Below are 21,129 nucleotides of genomic sequence, written 5' to 3' on the forward strand. Positions count from 1 at the left end.
GTTTGCTTAGACAAAGCTCGTAAAGGCAGATCACAATAGGATATTCAAACATATTTGGTTTTATTATTTGATGGGTTTTGGTGGGATGGTTGTACAGATCATCATGTAACACCTTTTATAAAAAGCAAATCGCGATCTCTTATAGGACTGGTTGCAAGGCAATCAGAATCAAGCAAATCGCGATAGTATGTAGTCTTTATATGTACAAATCGTTTCAGCCTTTTATCAATGTTTGTGTAAATCATGATATGAAGATTGCTCGTAAAAGTAATTCATAATTTTCGCAGTACACAATGCTAAACGCTTCTTCAATTTTTTTTTTATGAAGGCCGAATATTGCAACAATTTGTTCAGTGGCACTTGTGTGTTACATTTATTAAAAAAAGAATTATACATTTATAGAATGTCATGTTACAAAAAAGAATTATAGAATTACAATAAATAAATATCGAGATAAAAAATGTATATAATGTTTATTCAGTGGCACTTGACGACTTAGATAGACTTTGAGATACAAATCGACTTCTTTTTCTTAGTGGACTCTCTTTCCTCGGTGGCCTCTTGATTCTCTCGATCTTATTATAAACACTGGTCATCATCTCTACCAGTGCATCATATTGTGACCGCATTTGTCTCCTCAAATTCCTCACCTACTTCTATAACTCCTTATTCTTCGTCTCCAACATCTCTAACCTTGTGGCAGAGACTGCCTTCTTTTTTGTGAGTTGTGTTCGCTCCTCATCGTGTACTGCAACTGAGAGAATCGTTGTTGTAGGTGGAGTGACATGATGGGCATGTTTTCTGTGCTGAGAGATGACATGATGGGGGATAGGAGGGACGCATGGCTTCCCAACATTTCCACGTTGCTTATTCTCAATCTTCAAATTTTGACGCATGGGTTCCCAATATTTTTTGAAATAGTTGGCGTCATATTGTCGTTCTTTATAATCATATGCTATGACACGAACACCGCCTTTGTTTCAGCTATCCAATTGTTTCTTGAAGCGTTCGTGTCAATTCACGTTCCTGCCCCACCACTATTAATCTTCCTTCTCGCTTCCACAGGCTGCTTTGGGGTAGACTGTCCCAAGCCAGCTTGTAGGAGAACTCGACTACCATGCTGCAACTCGGCTTCATAATTGCTAAACAGCCAAATATCGCAGCTAGACAGTCTCGCAGCCTGAGCAACAACCTCTTGGTCCTCGTCCTCCCCATCTCTATACAGTCTCCACACAACCTATAGATTGGAGATTATGGTTTAGGTATAAACATAATTATTCATGCTAATGAATGCTAAATATTAAAATGATTTATAATAATGAGTGTTAAATATATTACAACGACTGTTACTAATGAGAACTTTGTATTAAAATGATCTACACTAATGAATGCTACATATTACTATGATTTACAATAACGAATGTTAAATACTAAAACGATAATGCTTTGTACTAACGAATAAAAAATCCTGCAACAATTATTACTTAAGAATGCTAACGATTTACACTAATGAAAGTCAAATGCTCAAGCAATAACGATTTGCACTAAGAAATACAAAATCCTACAATGATCATTACTTAAGAATGCTAACAATTACAATGATTTACACTAATAAAAGTTAAATGCTAAAGCGATAACGATTTGTACTAAGGAATACAAAATCCTACAACGATCATTACTTGAGAATGTTAAACATTAGAACGATTTGTACTAATGAAGACAAAATCCCGCAACGATAATTACTTAAGAATGCTAAACATTTCAACGATTTATACTAATGAATGATAAATGTTGAAACGATTATAAACAATTTTAAACCATTTACCTCATTTAATTGCAGACCATCTAAAATGAACTTAGCATTTTCTTCCTTGAAATTTGTTCTAGCCCACCATTCGATCTTTGGAAAACCACAAATCGTAGTGTCACACTGAGGATGCAAGGCAACAATATGCTCCCACAACTAGGCCTACAAAATCAATATATTAGTAAGACTATAACCTTCAACGATCTTAGCCTACAACTATAAAATATGTAATAAACAATTACCTAGACAAATGCCAAAACCCTGTAATGATTTTTGTACCCTTACTCGTACGGTAAAGTTGACTGTACAAGTGTGCGAGTATAACAGCACCTCATGCATAGTTGTCGACTTTATCTAAGTCTTTTAAGAATTGCAGCCATATGTAACTTATCCTCAAACCAAACAAATCAGAAAATAAAGTAAGTCCAAAAAAATAAAGAAGGAAGTCACACAACTCTTGGTCAGCTCTTTCAGATGCACATGTAGCGGACCAGCCTTCCCATTTATTACGGAAAGAATAAACTTTCATCGATGTAGAATTGCTTCCACCAGAAATACATTGACTCCAGTCCTCTATCGGCATTCCTAGAAGGGCCATGCACTTGTCCCTTGCGTTATAGTTTGAATCTTGTAATAGGACAACACTTCCATGGCATTTAAGGCCCGTAATTTGTGTCACATCTTCTAGGGTCATGGTGATCGTAAAAGAATCAAACTGGAATGTGTTCATCTTATAAATCCACTTATTTACCATGTGGGTCATGGTGTTCCAACACGTTTCAAAATAATGTTGGTCTAGAAGGCCACCGAAGTGCATATTTTGTAATCGACCCTTCTGATATTCACTCAGTTGTACATACCACGACAGAACTATAGGCCACTGACACCACCCTCTAAGCTTTTCACCTGGTGCTCTACTTCTCTTCTGACCTCATTGTAACACAAAATAGCATATTATTCGTATCAAAACAAAATAAGTCTCATATGTACTTCTACACGTCATTGTACACAGTAATCGCTATAAATAACAATCGTTGCACACTCGTTATCACAATAATCACTATCACAGTAATCGCTATACATAATCATACTTATAACAGTAAATTATTCATAGTAGTAGCTATCACAGTAATCGCTATGCATAGTAATCACTATACATAATAATACCTATCACAATAATCACTATCACAGTAATCGTTATACATAATAATCGTTATCACATTAATCGCTATACATAGTAATCGCTATCACAATAATCGCTATACATAATAATATCTATCAGAGTAAATTGTGACATACATGATCAATTTACGTACCTTTGTCATACTTTTCTCATCTTCATCCCCTCCATCTATCCTTTGCCTTTCTTCTTCCTTCATTTGCCTCCCTCCTCTCATTTTCAATTTCTTCCTTTCTTTCCATTTCCTTCTCTTCCTCCTTCTGCTTTTTCCTTTCCATTTCCATCTCTTCCTTGTCCTCCTCCTCCTTCCTTTGCCTTTTCTTCTCATCCTCATCCTCCTTCTCCTTCCTTCGCCTTTCCTTCTCTTCCTCATCCTAATGCTTCTTCCTTTGCCTTTCCTCTTCCATCTTCATCATTTGCCTTTTCTTCGCTTCCTACTCCTCCTCCTTCAATTGCCTTTCCTCCTTCTTCTTCTTCAATTGCCTTTCCTTCTCTTCCTCATTCTTTCTTTGACTTTCCATCTCCTCCTCCTTCTTCTTTATTTGCTTTTCATTCTCCTCCTCTTTCTTCCTTTGCCTTTCCCTCTCCTCCGACTTTTTTCTTTGCCTTTGCCTTTCCCTCTCCTCCTCCTCTTCTTTCTTCATTTGCATTTTTTTCCTTTGCTTTTCATTCTCCTCCTCCTTTTTCATTTGCTTTTCCTTCTCTTCATCCTTCTTCTTCTTCTTCTTCTTCATATTTAGTTTTTTCTCATGCGTCGTTTGCTCTTCAGCCTCAATATCTAATGGATAATGCTATGCATTATACAATTTCAACACTTTGTCCCTGTCTTTATCATTCTCAATCTTTATTATATTTTGGTACATTTCATAACGCTCATATAGATGGGACTGGAGGGTAATTTTTTTTAATAGTCATCCCATCGAGCGACGAAGGATTTCTTATCTGACAAGCTTTAGACATTGCTAACCTACACAACACATAAATTTAACCGCATCATTATATGTTACAACCGCCTCCCCAATTATATAATAATACAATTTATCTCATTCGTTAAACAATCACCAACATTACAAATCATCGCAATATTTGGCTTCATAAGTAAACATCATTGTAAGATTTAGCAAACTTAAGTACAAATCGAGGTAACTTCATAAATACACATCGTTAATGCTTTAAATATATAAATTATTGTTGCTTTAAACTTACAAATCGTTGTAGAAATTGCAACCTTCATAAGTACATATCGTTGTAGCGTTTGGGCTTCATACGTAAACATTATTGTATGATTTATCAAACTTAAGTATAAATTATGGTAATTTCATTAAATTGTTATTACTTCAAACATATAAATCGTTGATGTATCAAACATACAAATCATTATAGAAATTTAGCCTTCATAAGTACATATCGTTGAAATGTTTGGCTTTCATAAGAATAAATCATGTTAACTGTTTTTTGGCGCCCAGAAGGTGGATAGGTACAAATTGATTTATTTCACTACAAAAATAGGTGTTATTTAGCATAAATAGTAAAACCAGTTGTAAGATTTAGCATTTAAATTTACAAATTGATTTGTTTGCATAACAAAACCTTACACGAAACTCACTAGAATGATACGAGTTTTGGTAATTCGATAGTGGAGGAAAACACCTAGAAGGTAGATGCAGCCGATGGTAGAAACGATCCTGTCACTGCGCAGATGACAACAAAGGATGCTCTGACGGTAGCAGACGACAACAAAGGGTGCTTCAGCGGTAGTAGATGACGACAAAGGTTGCTTCGGCGACAACAGACGACAACAAAGGGTGCTTCAGCGGTAGCAGACGATGATAAAGGGTGCTTCAATGGCAGCAAACGATGGCAAAGGGTGCTCCGGTGGCAGCAGACGACGACAAATGGTGCATCGTCAAAGGGAGCTTCTGTTATAGCAGATAGTGCAAAAGTTTACTGCTTAGGGCAAAAACGGAACATTTGGACTTTGAATAGTTAACATCATCCTCGACTTTATGGATAAACATTTTTGTCCTTTTCTCGAACTGTCATTTTCTTTTTTTTATAAAAGACATTTTTGTCCTTTTCTCAAACTATTGTTTCATGGCGAGAATGGCAGGAAAGGGTACTTAAGTCCTTGCAATCACACCAGACTCTGATGCTAAGTGATGCTGACACACACGGGGATACGAGCGCCACATGCTTATATACATGGTGCTCATTCATACCCCCAAACATGCACTGTAGCAAACAATGCATCTTCGGGGGGGGAGGGGGGGAGACATATAACATGCTTCGCCAAAATCATGTATGAAAATTGATAAGGGTGTGGGCCCTTATTGCGTTACTCAATGCAGTTTGGCTAGTCGGCAAAACATATTCAAAGGGGCCTCGAGAGGTAAAAAAAATAGCATGTATCAAACATAAATAGGTAAAGAAAATAGAGAATGGAAAAATAATAATTTACTAATTTTATTCATAATTAATGAATAATAATAACACTTATTTATAGAATTTAGTCATAAAAAAGCAAAATACCACCTAAAAGTCCTAAAAGAAGTAAAAGGTTAAAAATAAGAAACAAAATAGCAAAGGGGGCCCTCTAGTATTAGTCAGACTGATCTCTTGAGTGGATCTAGATCTATAATAGCTTATCATGGTCGGATATAAGATGGTTTGTAACAATATTTGTTCATTCATATGGTCAGGTCCATAAAATCTTGATCTACAACCCTTTTTTTGAAGACCATATGCACTACCTGCGGGTTACCTTGGAGATCCTCGTTGAGCATTGGTTATGTGCGAAGCTAACTAAGTGCAACTTTGGTCAGAGCCATGTCAATTACTTAGAATATGTTGTTTTGGATCAGGGTGTTGAAATGGACTTGAAGAAGGTCAAGGGACTGCAGGGATTTCTCAATCTTACCAAGTACTACATAAAGTTCGTCTAGGGGTATGCTTAGATAACCCACCCTCTGACGACCCTCTTAAAGAAGGGTGTCTTTCATTGGGGCCAGTATGCTACCGCGACCTTCGAATCTCTAAAGGAGACCATGAGTCATGCACCCGTGTTGGCTTTACCGGATTTCATAGAGGCTTTTATGGTTGACACTGATGCATTCAAGCTCGATATAGGGGTTATTCTTATGCAATATGAACACCCCTTCACTTATTTGAGTAAGGTGATCACAACTGGGAAGTGGGGTCTATCCACATACGAGAAAGAGTTAATGACTGTCATCATGGTCGTGGACAAGCTGAGACCATCTTTGATTGGTCAACACTTTATAATTAAGACAGACCATAGGAGTCTCAAGTACACGCTTGAGAAGTGGGTGAGCACTCCTACACAATGGAAGTGGGTCTCAAAGCTTCTGGGGTATGACTTTAAGATCCAACACCGCAAGGGGGTCTCTAATCAGGTAGTCGATGCCCTCTCACGACGGGGACACGAGGTTGAGCTGACGTGTCTTAGCATGACTGTAGTTACATTATTTTTTCAAGTTAACCTTTAGTGGGAGTATACAACGCGTGGTTACCTCTATATTGTACATGCATAGATCCAGAGAGGTGAGGCTCCCATACTTGAGATTCAAGAGAATTTTGTGATGCATCATGGGTGGATAGTAGTCCCTCTAGAGTCAAAATTGACGATTCTTCTTATAGAGCAGTACCACACATACAACGGGCCATGAGGGTGCATAAAAGACCTACTAGAATTTTAGTAGGGAGTTTGGGTGGAGGGGTATGAAGAAACAAGCTTGACTATTCATAGGGTAGCATGACATGTGCGAGAGGGTCAAGTACGAGGCTGCCTCCCCCACCAAATTACTGCAACCTCTTTTGGTGCCAAACTGTGTCTGGGAGGACATATTGATAAATTTCATTAATGGGCTTTCCTCCGTGCAGAGAAAGTCTGCAGTTATGGTTGTGGTGGATTGTCTGTCCAAGTATGAGCACCTCATGATCGTATCACACTTGTACATTGCCATATCCATTACATAGTTGTTTGTATGAGAGGTGTTTTGCCTGCATTGGATGCCCTATACAGTTGTTAGTGACAGAGACCTAGTGTTTATCAATACCTTTTGGTGGAGTTTTTTATGTTATAAGGTACCAAGCTCTCCATGTATACCGCTTATCATTCCCAGATAGATGGACAAACTGAGGTACTGAACTGGTGTTTTTAGGACTACCTCTGTGCCTTCATTGGTGATAGACCCAAGGAGTGGGTAGGACTCCTTCCATGGGAGTGGTCCTATAATATGACTTATCACTCCTCCATTAAGGCAACCCCGTTCGAGGCTGTGTAAGGATGACCCTCGCTGAATATAGCCGACTATGTTGTGGGAGTTGTGCGAGCATACATAGTTGAGTTGACTTTGCTAGAGATACACACTTCTTATATTTAATGTGTAAGCATATGGTTGTTGCACATCTTTTTTTATTTTTTATTTATTTAAAATAATCATAGTAATGAGATTAATTACACTTCTATGCGTGACAAATTTGTCATGTCAATTTAAATATGCAAATAAAATCTTCATGAATAAATCAATGTTATAAATTAAAATATATGATCATAAATAATCAATTAAAATATCCAAGCTTATTTAGATATATCAAATTTTAAATAATAGACATTTGAAATGAAAAATAAACATGTAATCACAGTCAATAATCATAAATATGATTTTAATTAAGATAAAAAATAAGATAAAGCTTATTTCAATAAGCAACTGAATTTGCCAAAACAGAAACCATTTAATTGTTATTCAATTTAGAACATGAATGAATATGATTTTGCATTTAGCTTAAAAAGACAGAACTTATAAAATTAAACAAGCTTTCCAACACATTAAAAATTATTGAATTCTGATATATGGTTGCAAAGTTATGGCTTTCACAAGCTAACTATGTCAAGTATATCCAATTTCGGGTGTGATCTCACCCAAATATATATAGGATCCAAGCACTAATTTGAATAAATAGTATATATAAATTAATAATGACATTAATAAAGAGATAAAAAATATACCTTTCATTGACCAAAGTTCCCAAACCCTTGTTAATTAAAAATAAAAGAAAAAACAAGGCATAAGGCTATATAAACTTACTTTAACTTGAAAAACCATCAAAATACATTTAGGCTCAAGCTTTTGTGCCCACCCTAGGTGGACATTTACTTGCCTCTTGACTACGTGACACAAGGCTACCAAAACTGATAAAACCATGATGAAATCATACTACAACCAAAATCGGTAAAACCATAATAATATCTTGCATAAGTCGAAGATGCATGCAATACTAGAACAATTTAAGAACAAAATCACAACCACATTTGAATATCCATATATTGCATTAAAAGCTATGCAAGGCCATATAAAATATTCACCAAATACTTCATATTTAAAAATGCATGAATTGAAGAAAGCAAATATTTGTAAATGGGTTTTTTAAGTGTAATAACATATTAAAATGTATAATGTGATTGCATACGATCTATCCTTGAAAAATTAGCTCCTACAACATGATCAGACCATCTAAAACATGCTTTTGACTAAACAAAACTATATAAAGAGGTGACATTTGGAAATGGCGACGCGGGGTACAAATGCCTCCTTTTTTTCTTTCTTAGTTTTGGTTGTTTTTTCATGAAACTAACCTTAGAGTTGTGATTTACATGTTACTTAGTGGGAATAAGCTCTTGATTTGTCTGATTAGGAGTCAGGTAGTTTTTTCATAAGGCTTCAAAAATCAGCGGCTACAATGTGTGATACTTTTCTCGGTGTCTTTTTTTTCATCGAAAAAACATAATCCAAAAGTTGGTTTCCACTATTTTCAATACATGAATCTATCCATGAGGTCCGATTAAACTAAGTCGCACAGACTCGGTTATAAGGTCGATGCACACACGTCAACATGCCCTGACACGGGTGCAACTTCAGACACAGTGCGGACACGGTCAACCAAGTGTCAGACTCAATTAACGCAGCAGAGCCTAGTCCGTCCATATTTTAGACTCATTCAACTTTTACCGAGTCTATTTTTGTCTATTTTTTAAGGCAAAAGATATATAAAAACTAAAAAAACAAAATTATATATATATATATATATATATATATAGTCGAGTCTTATTATTGTTATATATATAGCCATGTTCACTAATGGGCACAACTTTGTCCGAGTCTTATTATTGTTATATATATATATATTTTAAAAATATATATACATATATAGCCATGTCTCTATGCTAATTTTTTTTTAAAATTGCTCTGCACCCGTGTCACACCCATGTAACAACGATTAAATCAAAACAACTTGCACATGGAGATCTGAAGTTTGTAGGTAATGGCACCATTACCAAATGTTTTCTCCTGCATAAATCACATTTTCATATGGCTTATTTTTTTATAGGCAAGGTGGGGTTAGGCAGACCCCCACCACTTTCACTACATACCGTTGGGTTTTGATCTTGCAAAGTCTCAACACATTGTAACGTAACAGCTCCTACTAAACAAGCGGCGCCCTTCGTTGGGTTCATATGGTTTGTTTTTATCAAAAAAACAATCATATTGTACGCATGATTTGATCCGATTTCTTAAAAACCTTATAATTTTTTATATTATCCTGATATTTATATTTGTAATTTTAAAGAATATAAAAAATTACAAAGCTTTTAAAGAATCGAGTCAAATTACTCGTAATTATTTTTTGTTGTTTTATCTAAAAAAACTAAAAAAGGAGGTGGGTTTCTACTATAGGGTTACGCCGCACTCGAGGGGTGGCAATATTTTTCTCATGAAAAAACTATTAAAAGCAATAATATTGTCGTCTGCATGTCACGTATCGTGTCTCAGTCCCGTGTCCCTGTGACATTCGATTTAACTGCCAACTAAAACCCTGGTTTGGTTCTGGAACACCTGCCGCTCTCACCTTCCTCCGAAAGATCGAACCAGAGATGGAACCATCGCCAACCTTGCTTGCAAGCCAAGGCGACGACGACGACGAAACCCAACAACCCTCTTGGAAGCGCAACCTGTCTCGACAACTAGCTGAGGTACTAATCAATATTTTTTGGTAATTCAACGATGGGGACAACGTTTTCTTGTTTGGGTGAGAACATGGAAAAAGGAAAAAAGAGGTGGTCTTGTTTGTTGCTGTTGCTTCAGACCTTCCAATTGTTTATCCACACAAAACTGTGAATGAAAGATATAGCTTTGCATTTGTCACACTTCTCAGCAAGATGATGATTACTGAAAAATAGATTCAGATCACATTGAGGTAGTCAATTGAACCTAATATCCGATATGAATTACTGAATGCCTCCTAAAACCCATGTAGGATCAATGGTAGGCATGGGCACTCCAATTGGATCAATTCGTTCATGACTGTGATTCACTTCGGTTCCATTGCGGAACCGCCGCCGATCTCGAGTAGGGGACACATGATCTCTTGGTTGGAGCAGTAGTGAGTTAGTAACAGTTCGACTGATTCATTCAGTTGGAAAGAGGCCGCTCTTTGGTGTAGAAAAATCGAGAAGTTACCTGTCTTGAGGCAACAGTTGAAGCTGTTTACATGACCAAGAAGTGTATTCATCGCGAGGTGGCTGCGTTCGGGGATCGAAACAACTCTCTTGAAATCACATGTCAATGCCTTGTGAATTTTAGAAAGCACTATAATCACATTTTCTTCTGGATGAATTTTTCATCACCATGCACAAGTCTAGTAAATTTCCATCTGTACATTGTGTACCTGAATTTGAGTTTTTGATTTTTGTCGAGGCATGTTAGCATTTAAAATTTGTTGCATAAATTGAAAATTGTCTTTGGCATCGCAGATAAACCAACCAAAGTGGTAGTTATATAGTTGATTGCAGGTATGAATGCAGAGACTGGGCAGCTAAGTAGGTGCATGTTTAGGTTTGGATAACAAACTTTTGTCAAGTGAAAAACTTGGTTAAATTTACGAAGCCCACATCATTCAAATAAGAATTGTGCCTGTAAAAAGCTCAAAGGTAAAGATCACTTCAAAATTATCTCAGCTGTGCATGCTTAGCTTTCAATAATAAACCATCATCAAGTGAACAAATTTGGTGAATATATGAAGCCCCCCGCCGTTCAAATAAGAGTTGTAAAGAACTCAAAACTAAAGACTATTACTTTCTGTTGATCACTTCCAGATTATCTAGAGTTTCAGTTTCTCTTAAAATTCTTTTCTGTAGAGGGTGATGATGAAATTGCTTCACAAATTGTTACTTGATAATGGTACTTTGCATTGGAAAACATTGCCTTAACACTCCTTACCAATATGCAGTTTTAGAATGCACAAATTGGTATATTAGAGGAATGGCTCCAACACAAATTTTCAGACTAAAGAGCAGATTTATGGAGTGAGGTTTTTACTGCCTTCAAAGATTTTAGATGGAGATGTACTTTACTTTGCATTATTTTAAAATTTCTGTAACCATTCTATCTGGAAACATTTGGTTGCAATTTCTTTTCATGTTATTCATGCATAACAGTTTTTTTTTGTGGGGCACAGAAATGCATATCTATAAGATATGCTTTAGGTCATAGGAGGCAATGATGCTTAAATCCTTAAAAGAAGGGTGTTTATATTGTGGCATGTAGTATCTTGTGAAGATCATGTATGTGACATTCTAGTGATGAAGATGGATCTTCCTTCTGCACGAGGAAACTTGTAACTGATGCAGAAGAATTGTTCTTTTGACTTGGGTATAGAATATAGATGATACATTGGAGAACAATGAAATAGAGATGGGGCAGCACAATATGGCATAATGTGTTACATAATGTTGTAAGGAATATTTCTGCTTATGACACCATCAAACCAGCTAAGTGAAATTATATAGTTGTTCTTGGCTATTAAAGGTTAAAGATATCATTGGCTGAACTTGTTAGGCTTCACTAGGTTAGGGAAGATAATTAGGAGGCAATTCAAACTAGGAACAGAGATAAAATAATAAGAGGGATCTAGGGTCGGCTAGGCTAGATGGGCAGTTTAGATGGGTTGGAGAGTGAGATGAGTGGAGTTTATTATCTTAAACTCAAGAAGGATCTAGAATCTAAGAGTCATTTCCTCATATAGAGGTGAAGAATCTACTCAAAGCCATTTCTCCATAGAGAAAGAGTGCTCAATTCATTAGAGATCAAGATTATGATCCATACAAGAGCCATCACCTATTTATAGAGTTATGAGATTGAGTGTAAAGCCCGTTAAAAAAAAAAAATCGGACACGTGTCGCGGTCTGCCCATCGCATCGGATCCGAGCTGGACACGGATCCGAGCCCGGACCCTGACCCAGCTTCTCGAACGATCGAGAAGCCTGTGACTTTAAAAAGTCACAGGCGTCTCGGGCGAGGGGCAGAAACCCTCGCCCCTTCTCTCTCCTTTGCTCAGTCTCTCTCACGCTGCCGCCGGCGATTGGAGACGCCGGTGACCCACTTCGTCCGACCGCCTCCTCTCTCAGTCCGGCAGACCCCCCGACGACGCGAGCACCCCCCCTCTTTGTCCTCTGTGTCGCAGGACGTCGACGATCAAAGTCGGCATCGACCTCTTAGCACCGACGACCTTCGACTGCCGACGACCATCGCCACCACCTTCTCCCCCTTCTCTTGCCGTCGTTGACGACCTCAGAGTTTCGGCAACTTCGGCAACCCCCTCTGCTTCCTCCCCTTCCTCTGCAACCACCGATGATTCTTGTCTTTTGCACCCCTGCTAGTCTGTTATGAGACTGACCCATCTCATGGGCAGGTGGTGAGCAGGCTATACAGCTTGCGATGGCACAATGACGTGATGCGTTCAAGGCAATGCCCCTTTCCTGACGTTGCGTTCCTGGAGACACTTTTGATAGATGTGGTATAAAGTTTCTGTGAAAGTATTTATTCTGATTAGAGCTCTGGATTTCTAAAACTGTATTACCAAAACATGGTTCTTCTTTTCATTTCAATAAAATGTATATTCGAATTGCAAATCGGTTTATAAGGGGAAGATTTCATTTGTGTTGTAATGCGCCCAAAGTCTAGGGATTTGCTATTTTAAACCTGATCTTCCGCTGAACTTCTGTTTCAAACTCTGATAAATGATTGATTTCAAAGCTTTCAACCTTTCTCATAAAATGTTTCAAGTCCACGATTTTGGGGCGTTACAGCTTTTGGTATCAGAGCAACAGGGAAAGCGGTAACCCTTGATCATCCGACATCTACATCACATTGTGAGTATTATTTCTCTTAGATTATTCTGCATTTATTTTAATTAAAGAATGTGTTTTTGCTTAGATGTCGTTCAATGAACTGATCAAATCTATAGATGCATTAACTAGAGTAGTTGAGCGGCTACAAGCGATGGTCCAGAACTTGGATCATAAGTGTAACGCCCCAAAATCATGGACTTGAAACCTTTTATGAAAAATGTTGAAAGCTTTGAAATCAATCATTTATCAGAGTTTAAAACAGAAGTTCAGCGGAAGATCAGGTTCAAAACAACAAGTCCCTAGACCTTGAGCACATTACAAAAAAAAACAGATTCCCCCTTACAAACCGATTTGCAGTTCAAATATATATTTTATTGAAATGAAAAAAAGAATCACATTTTGGTAATACAGTTTTAGAAATCCAGAGTTATAATCAAAAGAGATGCTTTCAAAGAAACCTTATACCGCATCTATCAAAAGTATCCCCAGGAGCGCAACGTCCGGAAAGGGCATTGCCTTGAATGCATCTCGTCATCATGCCATCGCAAGCTGTCTCACCTGTTCACCACCTGCCCATGAAAATGGGTCAGTCACACAACAGACTAGTAGGGGTGCAAAGGACAAGAAAGATCAGAAGCTGCAATAAGTAAGATAAACGCTAGCTCAAGCAGAAACAAGCAAGACTAGGAGATCTAACCAAAAGTATTGTGGAGTAAGCAAAGCTCTAGTAAGGCAAACAGCTACGTACAAGAGCATGAAGGATCAACGTGCTAAACAAAACAACTATAGCAATCCCACATATATAATAGGTGAAGAATAACTAACTCTTATTCACCAGCCAAGCAAAACAATTGCATAATACAAGTATTCATAACAATACTCGTAATACATACAAGTACCATAGGATGGCTCAATCCATCAACGAGTGATTACATTCATCGTGAGGCACAAGCTATTGTATCACAAACAATTCATAAGCTACACAGGACAAACAATCAACTAGTATGAGAAGCTAGTTATTTCCAAGCAAGGAACTGCGTAAGCAGTTTAACCAACAAGGGTAATGCCTCGGCAGGCGTACCTAGCTCAACGAGTAGCATACCTAACAATCGAGCTAACAAGCAAGCAACGCACGTCACAACATGCATATCTCATGATCATGTGCATAAGTTATATCTTGTCTCATTACTGAGCAGGCCGTTGTGGGTACGCACAAGGCAAAACGTAGAAACAACCGAGATTGATTCGGGGGCCCATTATGCTATGTATTTTATTATATCCCGAATGACTGACTGAGTCCGCTTCCTAAGGGGACGGTCTGTGACCAAGAGAGTAAATCCCCAAAGGCAAACAAAGGCCAAATGAATGCGCATCCGTACTTCTGCAGAAGTGGCCAAAAGGATTTCCCCTAACCTCCGATGACTGGGGAAGGTCGGATCTTTGCCCGAGATTGCCATATATGACTGTCCATCGGAGTTTTGTACCATCCATCCTCTCTCTTGATGAACCGTTCCGAATGAGCACGACGGAGGGTTTCTTAACCGCCGTCCCATTCTCATGCTCTGGTCTTTCAGCCCATTCGAGCATCTTGCCTGTAAAGGCGCATGATTATTATTTAGGTGAGTTATACGCGCCATTGCGCGTTCGAGGCAAGCACACAATTCACATCTTACTCACAGCAGTACGTATCGTAACTATTCACATATACAATCACGATGAAAAGGGGGGTCAATCCTCAGTGAGGGTAGAAACATCACTCTTGTGATCTTAAACACATGCCATTGCATGTTCGAGGCAGACATAGGCCTCTCATCCTACTCATCGTAGTACGCAACGTACCTGTTCAAAAGTACAACCACGATAAGAGGGGTATGGATCTCTCGTAGGAAATCCCAATGCTTCTACTTTATAGAAGCCTGCAGTGAACTCATTCAGTTTCAACTGATCGTGCTCGGATCCTATAGACAATCGCGAGCAATCTGCCTATTAGGCGAAAATCAATATAATAGGATTAGCTTAATGTGTCGATACACGCTTAGAGGTTACTATAGACCTCTCGATCTGCTCTCGTAGTCCAAACATATCGTACGTGACTAAGGGTAGAACTACAAGAGGAGGAACATGAGTCCCTTATAGGAGATCCAACAATACCTTCACGAAGGAAGGCGCTACAAACATGGTTGAGCCAGAAAGCCTAGAAACTAGGTCTCGCATCAAAGGTGAGGTAACATCGATCTAGTGATGGTGCAGGTACCTCGCTAGGATCCCCGCCCTACTCGTGCATAGGATCCTAAACAGGGTTATCTAAGTCGTATCGGATAGGCGAACTGAGGTTGTAACACATCTATCCCAAATGCATCGATTTGGGAGATCTGACCGCTATCACTTTAAAAGCTATACATCCTAAAAAGTAGGTTTGCACCTAAGAAAATGTCTTAGGAGAACTGAAGTGCATAAGTGTGTGTCGTGGCTTGTAAGCCAAGTGAGACGATATATTATACACTCTAAGCTGCACTCAAGGAGTGCAAGCTGACAAGAGGCAAACTCATGCACATACTAAGGCAAAACGAGGGACAAGACTCGGTGGGCGAAGCCGCACCGCGAGGGGGGGAACGCTAAAGCTCCACGCGAGGTATGAGATCATACCTCGATCATCGTAACGCACAAGCAGGCAACTACGCAAGCAACTCGTGAGGTAAGAGATCCTATACTGACTACGCAAGTGTAAAGGACGACTCACGAGGCATGGGGTTGCACCTCGATAGATCAATAAGCGCAAGCAGGAAAAGGAGCATGCGACAGAGATAGGATACATGCATGAACAAGGCATATGCACGGGGCGCAGCAACAAGGTAAAGACGAATACATACAAAAGGTAAGTGCAAGAGCAAGCACGTCAGCACAGGAAAGTAAAATACGAAGAATAAAGCAGCAGCAAAGCCATGGCGCATAAAGCGCGGGGCAACAAGTAAATATAGGAAGTAAAGTGCAAGAACGTAAAGGAGGACCAAGACTTGCATCATGGAGAACAGCGCAGACATAAGCAAGTAAATGCCAAGGCGCTAAGCGCGGGGCAGCAAGAAAGTAGAGTACGAGAAAGTAAAGAGGACAAGGATCGCGAAACCGCGTCCTTGAGTTAAAAGACAGGAAATGTAAAGACAGGAATGAAAAGCCTAGGCACATATAGCACGGCGGCGACAGAAAGGAAAGTGCAGGAAAGTAAAGAGGACAAGGATCGCGAAACCGCGTCCTTGAAGGTAAAGACATACGTATATACATTATACGTATACATATATCATCCTCTTTTAGTTAGCTTTCTTATTTTAGCATTTATCAGTTCATTGTCCTTTCGCGCAAAAATCCCCTACCTTAAGGGGTTGCGGGTCCTCGTACGCATGCAGCGTAGGCAAAGAAGAGCTCGAGCCACAGAGGGCGAGCTGGATCCATCGTTCAACCTGGAGATCTCAGAACATTAGCATATGCCGAAGGTAAACAAGAAGCAACAAGGCAACCAGGCCTCTTGCCTGCAGGAGGCAGAGGCAGGAGCTCTGCATCCTGCTGCAGACAAGGGTGCCAGAGGCAGGGGCCTCAGCCTTGCTTGGCAACAACAACAGAGGCAGGAGTAGGAGCTCCCTGTCTGCTAGCACAAGGAAAGGCAGGGGAGGGAGCAGGGGCTCCCTGCCACACCTGCTACAACAAGGCAGGGGGGAAACACCCCCTGTCAGAGCATGAGACAGGGGCGCAGCCCCCTGTCGGCAGCAAGAACAAGGCAAGGGGGCAAGGCCCCTTGCCGGAGAACAAACACAGAGATGCAGGGGGCAAGCCCTTGCTCGAAAACAGAAAAGCAGGGGGGCCTCGCCCCCTGCCGGCACAATGCAAGAGGCAGGGGGACAGAGCCCCCAGCCGAGGAGCAACAGAGTGGTGCAGGGGGGCTCTGTTAAAATATGTTGTACATATATATTTATATATATAGATCACGACACATACACATATATATATATATTAATTATATATATGTCTATGTGTCTATCTACATATATAAATAAATATATATATATATATATATTTATATCTTTTGTAAATAGACCCATATAGGGGTAAAACAGTCTTTTTACTTCTTATCGCATATTGTAACTTTTCTTCTTTTCTTTTATTTCCTTTTTTCTTTCTTTTTTTATTTTCTTTATTCTTTTTCTTTTCCACCTTGGAATGGGCCCCACCTAGGAGGACGTTGGAGCATCCAACGGTCATATTTATGACCGTTGGAAGGGCTCCAACGTCCCTCTAGGAGCCCTTCCAAGGCCTCCTCTTTTGTCTATAAACAAAGGGGTTTCTCCCCATTGTAATGTATGCTTCTTTGAAGCCTTTTGAGTGGAATATATATTTTTCCTCTTCTTTTGGGTGCCTTACCACTTTAAGTGGTTGTGTTGTTCTTTTGCCATTAGTGGCTATTTGTGTATGTGCGTGCTCTCTTGTTTTGCTCTTGGAGACTTCATCAGGCACTTCATTACATGGTATCAGAGCCAGGTTGATAAAGCTTCATCGGATCTTCTTTTGACAAGTAATATCCTTCTCTTTCGTGCATTTATATTCCTCTTCTACAAATGGCCAACAAGGATGCAAAAATCGACCTCTCATTCAAATTGGATGGGACCAATTATCGCATGTGGGCGGCCGCTATGGAAAACAATCTCAAAGGTAAAAAACTTTGGGGTTATGTATGTGGAACCATTCTGGAACCACAATTGAAGTTGACTAAGTTTGAAGGCAATGAGGAAGAAGCTTTGAACGAAGAGGAAAAAGAGAAGGCTATTCTTGATTACTCTTCTAAATTAGAAGATTGGGAAAGTGAGCATGCTAAAATTTTAGCATGGTTCATGAACAATGTTGAATTAAAGATTTGTGCAAATCTCGCCAAATTCAAGAAGGCTAATGAAGCTTGGTTCTTTATGAAAGGCATGTACACTCAAAGAGACCTTGCTAGGCATTTCTTTCTACAAGAAAAGGTAAGAGCTACCAAACAAGGTGATACGAGTATTAGGGACTACTATAGTGTCCTATCTTCTTTATGGGATGAACTTGTCCTTCTCGAACCCCAATGGGAAGGTAGTGCTATTGCTATGAGGCAAGAGCAAATGGAAAAAGAAAGATTTTTCCAATTTATTCATGGGCTTCGCCCCGAATTTGAGCAACTTAGAGGATCCCTTCTCCATAGGGCCTCTACTCCTCTAAGTGATATTTTGGCCGACTTATGTCAAGAAGAGACTTGTTTGACATTAAAACGAGATGTTTATGAAGTTCATGCCGTATCTAGACCCGGCAACAATGTAAGGCCATACAAACCACCTCATTTTTTCAAAAATAATGGTGGTGGAGGAAGGAAAATCATTTGCCATAATTGTAATGAACCGGGCCATATTCGTCCGGATTGCCCAAGATTTAAAAAGAAGGTGGCCTCCGTTGGTGAAGCTCCTCCAAATGAAGACTCAAAGAAAGATGGTGACATAAAAGAGTCTCTTGCTCATCTTACCGAAACTCTTCAACAATTCATGAAGATGAGCTCCTCTCAGTTTTCCTCTACACCATCCACTTCCTGCGCCGCTATCTCCTCCTTCCCAGGTATGACCTCTTGGATTCTTGATTCGGGTGCCTCCTTTCATATGACTCCGAATGCATCACTCTTATCAAAAACAAGTCTCAACAAATTTAAATCTTTTGTCTCCACTGCCGATGGAACATCCTTGGATGTTGAAGGCATTGGGAATCTTGAGAAAACTTATAATGAAAACAAAGAATTTTTTGTTCCCAAAATTCGAATTATTCCAAAACTTAATTTAAATCTATTTTCCGTTTCCCAAATTACCGATTTTGAATGTAATGTCACTTTTTCACCTACCCATTGCTATGTGCAGGATCTCCGGTCCGGGAAGCGGATTGGGCAAGGCCATAGAAGAGGGGATCTTTATTATATGGATTTTTTGTGATTGCCAACCAAATCATTTTGTAATCATGTTCAATCCAAAGATATTGAGACTCGGCATAAAAGACTTGGACACCCTAGTGTTTCTAAATTGTATCTCTTTCCTTTTTTAGAAAAATTTTGTAATACAAATACATTCACATGCAATGATTGTATCCTTGGAAAAATTCATTCGCTTCCTTATTCTTATAGTAATTTTGTGTCAAAAAGACCTTTTGAACTTGTGCATTCCGATGTATGGGGACCGGCACCCGTTCTGTCCAAGGGAGGCTACTCCTACTATGTTAGTTTTGTTGATGACTTTACTAGATATACATGGGTATACATTATTAAAAACAAATCCGATGTCTTTAATAATTTTAAAGAATTTCATATTCTTATTCAAAACCAATTTCAAAACAATATAGCTATATTTAGATCCGACTCTGGAGGAGAATACATGTCTAAAGATTTTCAAAATTATTTCAAAACAAATGGAATTTTACATCAACGATCTTGTCCTAAAACCCCGCAACAAAATGGTCTTGCGGAAAGAAAACATAGACATTTAATTGAAACTACAAGAACACTTCTTGTTTCTAAAAATGTTCCTAAAAACTTTTGGGCCGAAGCTCTTCTTACCGCAACATATTTAATCAATCGTATGCCTTCTGCTTCTTTAAAAAATGTATCACCTTTTGAAAAATTATTCAAAATTACTCCAGATTTTAATAGATTAAGGATATTCGGATGTAAATGTTTTGTGCTTGTTCAAGGACAAGATAAACTATCACCTAAAGCTATTGAATGTGCATTCATTGGATATGGTGAAAATAAAAAAGGTTATAGATGCTATGATACTCGAAATAATAAACTCTATATATCAAGAAATGTAAACTTTCTTGAAGAACAAAATGGATTTGATGTTCACACATCTAGAGAAAACTTTGACTATTCCTTCCTATTTGATCTTGCTCCTAGAATTGAAACACCAGATGCAAGTACTTGCGATAATACTTGTGATGGCATCTCCCATCATAATGATATACTCCAACATGGTAATGATTCTCAAGTTGAGAATCTTAATGAAATAAATGTATATACCCGGCGGTCAGGAATTGAACATCAACCTGCTTTTGAAAGATATTCTCAAGATCTCTCATTAGAAGAACCTATTAATGCACCTAGGAGATCTTCTCGTAATAGTAGACCTCCACAAAAATTTGTATCTTATGAATCTTTCTCACCTAATTATAGGGCTTGTCTCATGTTAATTCATTCATATCATGAGCCTACTTCCTTTAAAGAAGCTAAAGATCATCCACATTGGATTGAAGCAATGAAAGTTGAATTAGAGGCTCTTAACAAAGCTCAAACTTGGAGTATTATTCCCCAACCATTAGGAAAAAAGGCAATTGGGTGTAGATGGGTATATAAAGTTAAAACCAAGTGTGATGGATCTCTTGAGAGATACAAAGCTCGTTTGGTTGCAAAAGGCTATGCCCAAGAATATGAAATTGATTATGAGGAAACCTTTGCTCCCGTAGCTAGGATGACTAGTGTGCGAACTTTAATTGCCTTAGCCTCCATTAAACAATGGACCATATATCAACTTGACGTTAAAAACGCTTTTTTAAATGGAAATTTATATGAAGAAGTGCTTATGGATCCTCCGCCAGGTCTTGAAATTGGTAAAGGAAATATTCTAAAGTTAAATAAAGCTCTCTATGGTCTTAAACAAACACCTAAAGCTTGGTATGATCTTTTTAGCAAAGTAGTTCTTGATAATGGTTTCTCCTCATGTTATACTGATACTGCTTTGTTTGTTAAAAATTCTAATGATCACATTACAATTCTGTTATTATATGTTGATGACATGATTATCACAGGTAATGATAAGAGAGGTATTAACCTTATTAAGAATATTCTCAAAGAAAATTTTGATATGTCTGATCTTGGTTATCTAAGATATTTTT

At 38.6% G+C, this 21,129-nt stretch overlaps 1 protein-coding gene across 2 annotated transcripts in view; it reads left to right on the forward strand.

Moving 5' to 3' along the window:
* The first annotated feature begins 9,917 nt into the window (after nucleotides 1-9,917).
* LOC149815833 (uncharacterized) overlaps nucleotides 9,918-21,129 on the forward strand; it is an 81,898-nt gene continuing 70,686 nt past the window's right edge. For both annotated transcript variants that reach the window (XM_089990107.1, XM_089990106.1), the window contains exon 1: nucleotides 9,918-10,038. In XM_089990107.1, the coding sequence (XP_089846233.1) occupies nucleotides 9,940-10,038 (99 nt within the window). In that variant the 5' untranslated portion in view covers nucleotides 9,918-9,939. The remainder of the gene's footprint in view (nucleotides 10,039-21,129) is intronic.

The sequence above is a fragment of the Nuphar pumila genome, chromosome 15, assembly GCF_984573655.1.
Source record: "Nuphar pumila chromosome 15, dmNupPumi1.hap1.1, whole genome shotgun sequence".
NCBI classification, from domain to species: Eukaryota; Viridiplantae; Streptophyta; class Magnoliopsida; order Nymphaeales; family Nymphaeaceae; genus Nuphar; species Nuphar pumila.